The sequence below is a fragment of the Cyprinodon tularosa genome, unplaced genomic scaffold, assembly GCF_016077235.1.
Source record: "Cyprinodon tularosa strain WSP-4 unplaced genomic scaffold, ASM1607723v1 ctg94, whole genome shotgun sequence".
Lineage (NCBI taxonomy): Eukaryota > Metazoa > Chordata > Actinopteri > Cyprinodontiformes > Cyprinodontidae > Cyprinodon > Cyprinodon tularosa.
Genome location: NW_024039718.1, coordinates 1,606,949 through 1,618,727, shown reverse-complemented (window position 1 = coordinate 1,618,727; position 11,779 = coordinate 1,606,949). Strand labels below are relative to the sequence as shown.

The following is an 11,779-nucleotide window of genomic DNA, read 5'->3' as shown; positions in this document are numbered from 1 at the left end:
CACACTTTCCTGTTCATGCTTCTATAAAAAATATAGAAAAACCGCATATTGCACTCCTATTTCACAACTATGCACTTATTTGTTTTGGTGTAAGACATTGTGAAATCTTAAACAGTTTGGGGTTGTAACGTGACAATGTGGGAAGATTCATGGGTTATGAAATTCACTTAAGAAGGGAAGAAAGGATCAAAATGCAAGGAGATAACACATTTCCTCTTTGCTGCCTTAAACTCAACATAAATGAACAGCATCCTTAATAGGAGGCAGTTTTTTCAACAGTTTGTAAAAATTGAATAGCTTTAACAGTTTTAATTAGATCTTTTTTATATTTCTACTGTAGAACCTTGGGTTTAAATTTTTATTTTTTTTTTTTGTCCCATTGTATTAAACCATTTGTTCAAGTGAAAGCTTTTGGATGATAATTTTATTTTTCTACTGAAAAAGCATGAGAAAATGGTTGTTCTAAAGTGCTGCCAATTATGTGACAGCGGTCAGTTACTTTCACATCAACAAGGAAATGAAAACTGGTAAACAAATGGCACGTTTAAATAAGGAAAAGTCTCAAGTGGAGAAAAAAAAAACGTTTAAAGTATTAAAAACACATAAAGAAAAATGGTTGATTACGGCTTATTTTATTTCATATATTATCTTTTACAATTTACCTTTAACCTGATCAAAGTACATTCATACCATGAAACAAGCTAAAGTGAAACAGTCTGTACAGAGTTATGACACTAATTTTCCATTTAACACGATTTACAGGAAGCCTAAAAAGAGGAAGTAATGAGCTATAATGGGTAAGTCTGAAACTGCTGGAGATGCATGTGCTAATACTGGATCACACTGTAGTCTCCATCCAGCAACACAGAGTGGTGTGCATCATCTGCAATGGAATAAACACATTTCATTCAATAATAATTGGCAAAAGCTGTAATAAAGTTAAAAGCCAACATATTTTAATGCCATTAATCACATCTAACTATGGTTCAAAAAAGATTTATGACAAGGCGTACCTCTATTGCTTTGTATTGGTTCAGGTAATGGTCCCCTCCTGCAAATTCACCCAAAAAAAAACAACAACAAATAACAGCCTTTTATCGATGCATCTACAGATAAACATAAAAAGAAAGCTGCACTCCTTTGGTTTACCTGATGACTGGTGGAGGCAGCCGAGAGGGTGGCGGTCCAGGAGACCTCTGACCCGTGTAGAAGTTCTCATAAACAACTGGAGCTGTTGCATGCAAACACAAAACCTGATCACTTACTGGCAGCCAGTGACTGATAACTACTTCCTTCACTTTACAGCACTAATTAAGCGTCTCTGGGAGTTCGTGGTGCAGATATACCTGGGGGTTTATCTCCAGTCCGTCTGAGGTTTACAAAATGTTCGATATCTTCCTGGATGTCGCATTGTTCCAGTGACCTCCTCACTTCCTCATACAGCTTGGCACACATACGTAAAACAGTAGTAAATTAAGTCAATGTCCAGTTATTGTTTTTATGCTGATAAATACAGGAAAATGTTTATCAAATGAAGACAAATGGCAGTAACCGTAACAACAGTAACAATAGGGCAGAAAATTTTGAATATAAGCTGAGTTAAAAAGGAAAAACATGGCAGATTATATTTATTCCCAATCTTTTTGTGTCTTTAGCAACAAGGATCTGCCTCCCTCTTGCTTTATTTTGTCAACTTAAAAAAATAGGCTGATACTACTACTTTAGTAAAAGTAAATAAATGTGTGTTACCTATTTGCAATTGAATAAAAAAAAAAAAAAAAGAAATTTCGATTTCCAAGGGTTGAAATTTTTCTTTCTGTATTGTTTTTTAAAGGGGAACTTGCCCTGTATTTTTATTTATTTTTTTTTTTTTAATATCTGCATCAGCCACCCTATCTGGTAAAATCTCTTGAATCATGATCAAGTGCCACCTAAGAAAAAAAAAAAACGCCTTGGACACCCCTGCTTTAGGTGTTTGGACCATCTGGGTATGTTTCCACATTTTCAGTGTCTACATCACCAAGAAGTACAGAGACATAATCCAAAAAACACTTGTCTAGACTCATAGGATTTTTTTATTTATTAAAATGTTAAAAGCTTTCCTTGCACCTTACATTTATGTCCAACTTTGTCTTGTTTCATTCCATAAGACACCAATTAAATATTCTACTGTAAGTTTGTGTCTGTAACCCTGTTTAGGTTTAGGAGCACATTTGCCAGCCACAGTATGAGCAACACTGATTAGCAGTTCAGACCAACGTCTATTTTCTGTTGCCTGGTGATGTCTGCCTCCTAAGCTGCTGAGTGCTTAGCTGACGTCTGCAGGTAGCTGTTAAATGCCTGCCTGCTGTTTGGTTTGAGCGCAGTGGATTAGAATTATGCAGTCAGCCCTTTTTCACTAAAAACACCTACTTGTGATAACTGTCACCAAAAAGCAACACTTAAGGAGCTCTGAATCCAAAACAAAAACCTTTGAGAAACTTTAAGATTATCCTATTAATAAATAAATAAAAAAAAACAATTATTTACTTTAGCTCATTTAAAGTGCCTATAATGTCTTGGTCTATATGTTAATGTAGTAAAATACAAAAATATAAATCCATTTTATGCTGCTGCAGCACAGTTTGTCAACTTGTACTGACACTAAATGCATTCTTAAAACTCTTTGTCCCTGTGCTTTGATTGGTGAGTTATGTGCAAATATAACAGCCTAAAGGTAAAAGATTATTCATTTTTTGAGAAATGTTAAAAATTTTCTTCTCTGAGTTTCAGTGTGATCTAGATCAGAACCAGACGAAAAAAATCTATAAACAAGTAAGGGTCTTTAGGAGATTTACTGTACCTCATCGCTGGTGACACATTGCTGGGAAAGCTGGTTGAGATGAGTCCACACTGTGTTCCTCAGGAAGTTTATACGTTCTATCGACTGTTTTTCAAATATCTGGGAGTTAAACAAAATGTTTAGTGTTAAACGTGACGTTTTTCTGTGGTTCAGCTATTGATAGACAGAGGAAGTCATCCTCAGCCTTACCTCACAGGCATTTATGTGCTCCTTCAGCCAGTCATCTCTAATTTTTCCCAGAGTTGTAACATGCTGTTGGTATAATCTGTCTGCCAATGAAACAAACACCATAAACATTCAAATTTGTTACACACTATGTGCTGATTTCTACTATTATAACAAAAGGGTCTGGTAAGCAGTTTTATGAGGGAAACTTTTCTTACATTTTAAAGGAAATAAACAAACTATAGAAACAACTCAGGGATGTTCATTTTTTTTACAATAATATAATTAATCAGCATATACAGAAAATTAAGCCTTTTAAGCGTACAAATCCCTGCTAAAAAGGTCAAATTTTTGCATCTCCTTTGATGCGGGAAGTTTCAGGCAAAATTAATTTCTTAAATAGGTACATCACCAAAATATGGAAGTGTTTGCACTTTTTATTTTAATGCTGCATGTATTACAAAATATATTTCTTACATTAATATCCACCAGTCATGACATAATCTATGAATGGATGACCTAAAGTTTTTAATTAATTTGAGAAACAACAACTAAATGAGGTATGAGGAGAAAGAAAATCTGTCAGGGTAACTTCCTATTTCTTTTATGCAGACAAATATATATATTTAGAACATCGCATGCTATATCATTTTTAGCAGAAGCTCATTTGCAATGCTCATCCCCAGAAGGCGCTTTTACAAAAAAATTAAAAAATCAAGCAAAGGTAAAAAAAAATCATACAAAGGTCAAACACAATCAATAAAAAGCATAAATAAATTTCACATGAATTAATGTATTCCACAACAGACCTCTTTTTAACACACATTTAGGGTCATATCTAGATTTATACAGTGTGAATTCCGCTTGAGTAGCTCTAAGCGTTATCTTGGAGCGTTGGACAGGAAATGTTAAAAGATGTTTTCATCAGTGTCACTTTAAGGCTTTCACTGGTGCTCTGACTGGAACTACGAGCTCACTAAAAACATGATGGGCTTGTTTGTACAGAGGTTTACTTTAAATTACAGAACTTTATAAAATGTACAAAGCAAGAAATCAATCAACCTTGGTGTCTTCTACTCAGAGGTGTGTAGACTTTTAGATTCACTGTCATTCAGATGATCTAATAATGTTCTAAAGTGACATAAGGATGTTCATTAACAGACTCATTCTGAACCGTCTACACCCGGTCAGCAGCCATGGGAGTGTTTTCAGTTTGCATGATTTCTTTTAAAACACCCTAATACAGGGGTGCCCAACCTTTTTTTAAACCAAGATTTACTTTTGAAGTTGATGGCATGCGGAGATCTACCAAGCCAAACACAAGGGATGGGCAGTATTTGTTTTTTATTTGCACAGGTGGAGAATAAACAGTAAGTCCAACAAACAAGGAAGTCGTCAATTGTGTCAAAAAATAGGTTGCAAAAACAGAACATACTTTTTATTTTTCATTTTATTATTATGAAAATATACATTGGCCCCTCATGATCAATGATTTGTTAGTGTTTTTTAAAACTTTTTTTTGTCATAGCCATAAATAGGTCTACGTTGTAAAACTTCTCGCGATCGACTGAAACTCTTGACTGGTTGGGCACCCCGCCCTGATAAATGAAATAATGATTTTTTTTTTTTAAGTTACATCAAAATTTCAAAGGTTGTCATATGCACTTTCATCATTTGCTTGCAAGATTAAGGCATTTTCATTTGGTTGGATAAAGCCATATTTTTAAGGTAGTCCATTCAGTTCATTCTGATATTACTGGTTAACTTACCTGCTTCTTCCGCGTTCTGTTTTGCCTGTTGAGCTTTTGTGTGGAGCTGGAAGATTTATTAAGAAAAAGTCAAGACAGAAAGTTTAGTTCATGCCACGTAATGCCCATTTTCCATCAAATACTTCAGTTATTAAACTGCATGGAGAACTGATGTGAATTTTAAAGGCTTCGGGAAGCAAATCAGAAACACGTTCCAAAAGCTTAGGATTCTCCCCATAAATGAGGTATATCCTCATGTTTCCCTTTTTCAATACAATGTAATGTGAATGATACAGGTAACCCTTTAACTGGGGTTTAGTTATAACGCAATCATTTACTCAGGCACCTTGAGTTTTAGGAAGTTGAGAGGTTCGGACTCAGATTTGTACTTCATCTTTTTTCAGTGCCACTAGGACAGTGTGTCTGCTTACCTTCTCTACGAGCTTGGTGTTGTTGGTGTTGGTGTTTCGGTTCATGTTCTGATCTGCTTCTTCTTTATCGCGACACTTCTGCTCATATGTTTTCTTGGACTGGGCACAAAACCACAGCAGTTAGGAAGTGTCATCCTTCTCAAAATCTTGTAGGCGATTAAACAACATTTATTAAACGTGTTAGTTCTTCTTTTGTTACATGCCTTCTGAATTTGCATGTTTTTTGTTTTTTAATCCTTCAGGCAGTTGTTTTTTTTTAATGGCGCAATTCATTTCTCATGTTACAAAAAACAAACAACTTCCCCCATTCATGTGGAAGAATACTAAAGGGAATTAGAGTGGCAGCTTTTCACACGACTCCAACTGTTGTGACATGATCCAGATCTACATGTTCTATTTAGTTTGATACTTCCAGTTTTCATTTTACATGAGACAATGCACCAGGACGTGTATATTCCACTTTTTTCCACTTTTTTTTCATCATTTCAACTATTTTATCTTTCAAATAGATAAGCAACAAAAAAGTCATTGCTTTTTCCTCTAAGTGACCCTTATACTTTTAAATTACTTTTTTTTTATTGTTAAAAAAAAGAAAAGTACATTCTCTCAGTTTTCTTCAGCTTGTACCTATCAGAAATTCAATAGTATCCTTTGAGATTACCGTAAAGAAATTAAACCATTTTCTCTGGTTAATCTATATTGATTTAGGTATGTCTTTTGAGTCATTATTCTGCTGACACATCCAGTGATAAAATGATCTAAAAACTTATAGTATTTAAAAAATGTTGTGATCCCACGAATGGTAAAACATCAATTGCCATGTATAGAAAAAAAGAAAAAGAAAAAAAAAACACCATCAGGATCATGCCTCCTCCATTACAATCTGCATGAGCTGCTTTAAAAAAAAATAAAAAAAAACAATTTAACAAATCTGGAGAGGAAAGAATCTATGGCTTCTTATGGACCCTTAATTCTGCAACTATTTGCTGCAGTTCTCTTAAAGTTAGTTTTTAAAATGTTTCGTTTTTTGGGGATTTTTTTTTAAACAGCTTTGGATTCTTCCTTTAGCACTTTGACTGTAAATATGATCATGTGTAGCCTTGAAGCTAATTTCATTGCAGCCATTTATGAAGTTTTTCACACCTCTGCTTTGGGTCAATTACATGTTTTTCCGTAAAAATTCAAAAAATATCCACTGGACTTGGTTTCCAAGATTTGAAGACGTTTCGCCACCTCTCCAGGAAGCTTTCTCAATTCAAATGTCTGGATCCGCAGTGAGTTTGTGTCTTATATCGCTTGGAAACATGCAAATGGTAACCGATGAGTGGGTCGTTTGGTTCCATCGTTAGCCTGTAATATCTGAAACCTGTCTATGATTCTGAGGGTCGGTCGTTAAAGGGGGGGGGATTGTCGTTAAGGGGGGGGATTGTCTCCTGTAATACCTGAAACCTGTCTATGATTGTTAAGAATCGGTCGTTAAGGAGGTATTGTTCACCAGCTGGAGCGGGTAGGTCCCTCGTTTCTTTGTGATGGGATGGGGGGTTTGGTGATATCTGGAAGGGATCATGTCTATGATTGAATTGTATGTTTTTGGAATTACATTTTTCAGTTACATGTTTTCTTGGTTTTCACATTTATAGGAGTGACTGAATGGAACATCTCTCTGCATCATTTCATTATTTCCCATGGACACATTAAGCTCTAAACTTCTAATTAAAATTTGCAAATTTATTTTCACACTTTAAAATCTAAAAATAAAGTATAAATTAAATATAATTCTTTATTTTATATCGATTTGTTGGGTTGCTAATAACTATGGCACCGGGGGTTTTGTAAGAAATAAAATATTTAAATACATATTTGTATCTCTGCGGTAGATGGCTGCTCACACTGAGCCTGGTTCTACTGGAGGTTTCTTCCTGTTAAAAGGGAGTTTTTCTTCTCCACTGTCGCTTCATGCATGCTCAATGCGAGGGATTGCTTTTAAGTCAATGATTCAATGCAATCAGCTAGCTTTCCTTAGATAGAAAACTTTGAATCGATTTGACTGTATGATCTGGTAGAATTGTAAAGTGCCTTGAGATGACGTGTTATGAATTGGCGCTACATAAATAAACCAAATTGAATTGAATCATCTGATTGAATGCATTTACTCAAATTGCTCAAGGTTGCTGAAGGTTCCAATGTGAGAATCAGATACTATAGATTTGACAAAATACTGAAGTATGTTAAAGCTTCTTACACATGTAAGTGTGAAGGCCATTTCCCTCTATACTTACATCCATCGTCTTCTTAAACTGGGAGGACTTCTGTTTGTGGAGGGCATCCATCTGTTGTTCTATCTAAAAAACAAACAAACAAGAAAGGTAGGTTTCAATTAAATGCAGGGGACCTAAATACACCACAGCATCGCTAAGAGCTCCAACCTTTTTTCTTGCATCTTTCTGTCTTTCTCTGAAATCCTCCAGTTTTTTTGCCTCCTCCCTCATGTTCTGTGCCAGTTGCAAGTGAGACAGACTAACATGTTCAGTCTCTTGAAACAGGAAGGGAAACATGATTCAACATAGAAAGCAAGCACAGAAATAGTCATTATGGCATACATGGCAAAGCACTTACGCAGTTTAAACACGTCCAAGGATCTTTTCAATGTGCTTGAAATAAAAAGATAAAACAGGAAAACGATTAAACCGCACATATATATATATATATATATATATATATATATATATATATATATATATATATATATATATATATATATATATATATATATATATGTATATATATATATATATATATATATATATATATATATATATATATATGTATATATATATATATATATATGTATTATGGCAGTTAGAGCAGGTTAAAATGGCATCTGGATTCACAGGTTTACTTACTTCATCTCATTGTGTCCACAAACCTTCTTGGACAAACCAAGCAGATCTTTGGCATACCTCTCTTCAATTGAAGCCCTGAAAGACATCCAAATAACAGCAAGTCCTTTAAGGAGGCACATGTATGTGTATCTATATCTATTCTATCTATCTATAAATCTCTCCCCTTAATAAAAAAAAAACTGAAGTTTTGCATAGATTTATGTAAAGTAGTTCGTAGTATTTTTTTTTACTGCTGCTGAAAAACTTCAGCTTTGCACACATGAATATGGAATTGTTTTACTTAAAAAAAATGCTCATACTCAGAGAGGAAAGGGGAATTCTGCAAAGGGCGATGGACATTTTAACATATAAAGTTAATTGTAAATCTGCCTGTGTATTTAGGGTCATTGTTTGGCTACAAGGTTAACCTTTGCTCTGGTTTGATGTTTTTTGCGATTGAGTTTTTGTAACCATTTAAAAAGTTTGATTAACTTTCACCATGAGCTCTCCTATCCCTGCTTCAGAGAAGAGTCTCCAGACCATGATGCCAAGTACTGCCATAATATTATACATGCAAGCATAGGTGTTATCCTGGTCTTTCTTGGGTTCCTTCTAACAGAAACACTTTCTTTCACACATTTTTTGATAAACAACTCAACTATTGTAAAACTACAACATTCTTATTTATTTCTGTTTTTTTCTACTTTTCTATAAAGAGAAAAAACTGCATTGAAGGAATAGTAGTTTTTACTTTCAAAATATTCTGCCACAATCTGAGTATTCAATCCTCCACTTGACTCTCAATTTAATGGTACAGCCATTTTTATTTAAAATTATGCAACAGAAACATCACATCATACACTCATTTATACATAATATTTCTACACTGCAAAAACGATCTTGAAATAAGTAAAAAATTTCTTAAATTGAGTGTATTCACCCTTAATTTGAGCAGGTAAATGAGACAGTTTGCCAATGGAATGAGTAATTTTACTCTTAAAATAAGATAATTAGATAAAATGCACTTGAAATAAGACAATGCAATTGTGTTTTCTTATTTTAAGTGTAAATTGTCTTGTTCCACTGGCAAAATGTCTCTTTTACCTCCTCAATCCAAGAACAAATGCACTTATTTTGATAAAAAATGACTTATCTAGATTCAGATTTTTTGCAGTGTAGATATACACACCACTCATCTCATTGTGAATACATTTTCAAAAAAAATTCAAAATCAATATCCAATTTTACCAAATTATCATTTATTATTAGTACTTTCTTCTGGTTTGTCTTTTTTAAATTACTAATGTGAATCTATTATTGTCTTTTATGGGAAGGTATGTAAACTTTCAAGCACAACTCTGTCTGCAACCTGCTGCAGTAATGCATTATATCCACTAAATATTTGGTCTTTCTTATCGGAGAACAGTCATTTTAGAGATAAATGTTGTAAATTTGCAGAAAAAAATGCTCATTTGACTGATTCAATAGAACCACTATTATTATTATTTTTTAAATAAACATACATAATAGACTTACATTTGGCACTTTTATCATTTGAAGAGCTGAATGTGCCTCAAAGAATGTCCCACAGTTCAATAAACTATTTTTAAAGATAAACAAATGAATTGACTGTTAAGGTTTATCAAACCAAAACCAAATTCATACCATTTACATAGTGATCGATCTTGTGAACAAATACAGCACATTGATAGAAAAGCAGGAAACAGCTACACAGACCTATTTTCACCCTAACAACTTTTAAATAGCTCACTTTACTGATCCTGACATGAAAAAGGAGACATGCAAGATGTACATGAACACAAGCAACATTTCTATAAACACAAGCCTGTATTTCTTTGCACGTTTACCATGAAAGCTGCATTTTTGGGTATTTTAGCTTAGGAATGTCTCTTCACAGTGACAGACCTGCTTAAATATCTCACTTCTTGTTATTTTTGTGAGCCAATTTAGTCTACGAAATGCTTTCCTTTCTTAATTTAGGGAACTCTCAGTTATGAAATTATGCATCATGTCTCCACTTTTATTTCCATAGTTTCCAGCCATATATGACCATGACATGAATGGTGTTCTGTTTCCTGAATCATAAAAGGCATTAGTCATTTACATAATACAGTTCCATAGTGTATGACATTGGCAGAAAAGTGTTGATGTGTGTGTTTTTGACAATAGAGGGAGTAGAGATTAATTATTATAGGAGGAAGTAAGAATTTAAAATCAAACACATCACTTCATATGACTCTAAAATTGATTGAGCCTAAAATGCTTCCCACACACACACACCCATACATACACACCTTCCAAGCAAATGAAAGACAAATCAGTTTAGATTAGTCCTACGTCAATGGTCAGGGAATGTTATGGATTAAACTTAAATAGCTACCTACCACAAGAACACAACAAAGTATACAGGTTCTTTCACTTCAGCTTTCAGTTTTACCACCTTTTTTTCTTCCATTACTGACCTTTAGTTCATTTTTTGAGGTTGGATCCTGATTCACTGAGTAAAATCAATAAAAAGAAAAAAAAGGTCCTTACCTGGCTTTCATGAAGTCCTCCACCTCCTTGCATGTTCTCTTTCCATCATTGAGATACTGAATGATGGCATCGTAGCCAACAGTGGAAGTCAGATCTGAGTACTGCAAGAAAAACAAAAATACACTCTTGATTTCTTCATTAAAAACAAAATAAAAAAATGTTTCTCTATTAGCATCCATTAAGTGCTCCCCTAGTTTAAAAAAAACAAAACAGCAATTCCACTGACCTCTATAATTTGCACACAATATATGTGGATATTTTAAGATTTGGATTTGAGCTGAGGGAATCAACCTACAGTGATTGTCTCTATCTACACCTACTTTATGTGATATAAAAGTAATAATAATTTTATTTGGTTAAAAGTAACAACCAATATTATAATTATTACACACATAAAATGTGCCTTTATGAGCATTTCCTTTTTATGGTGTCAGTGAAAGATTAAAGCACTCTACTGATTTCCTTCCTTAATTTTCTTAAAAGAACATAGGGTATAAATAGCCATTAAGAAGTTAAGATCTGACTAACTTGTCAATATATGTTTCAAGTTTAAGTTGTTGATTGAAAATGTGCAAAAAAAGGTGTTTAAACTTTAATATATATTATTACTTAAAAATTAAAGCATAAATAACATCCCTCACCCAGAAGAAATCCTTGAAATGCAGGTTCCTCATGACTGAAGCACAGCAAAAAGCAAAGAGGCAGATTCAACTATAGTCTCCAGGTGAGTACATTCCCTCTGCAGAAAAGCAGCCTGTCAAGAGTGAGCTACAGGCAGGCACTGGCCAGAGCTTCCAATGCCCAGAGATGATATTGCCAAAAAAATGGGTGGGTAATTGCTTTAATGGAAGTATTTTGAGTATGCTGCCATCTTCTGACTGCAGATAGAAATTACAAATGATATAAATATAGGTCTTGTTAAAAAGATAAAGCATAAACTAGAATTTATATATATATATATATATATATATATATATATATATATATATATATATATATATATATATATATATATATATATATATATATATATGGGTAATATCTAAACATGGCAGTGACAGAGATACCAGTCAGAGTTGATGAGAAGTGGGAAAGTTAAAATTAAAAAGCATGCCTGATAGACTGCAAAAACATTCTTCTTCCAGCAGGACAGCT

At 33.8% G+C, this 11,779-nt stretch overlaps 1 protein-coding gene across 1 annotated transcript; it reads right to left on the bottom strand.

The window, feature by feature from the left end:
• Positions 1-615: 615 nt before the first annotated feature.
• pstpip2 (proline-serine-threonine phosphatase interacting protein 2) lies at positions 616-11,417 on the bottom strand. The gene is made up of 14 exons (XM_038274954.1): positions 11,266-11,417; positions 10,625-10,725; positions 8,090-8,164; positions 7,803-7,837; positions 7,613-7,719; positions 7,466-7,528; positions 5,187-5,285; positions 4,777-4,822; positions 3,032-3,111; positions 2,843-2,941; positions 1,347-1,443; positions 1,150-1,231; positions 1,014-1,051; positions 616-883 (listed from the first exon to the last, which is right to left on the bottom strand). Exons 1-14 carry the CDS (start codon positions 11,296-11,298, stop codon positions 828-830), a joined length of 1,011 nt encoding a protein of 336 aa, XP_038130882.1. The 5' UTR covers positions 11,299-11,417; the 3' UTR covers positions 616-827.
• Positions 11,418-11,779: the final 362 nt, after the last annotated feature.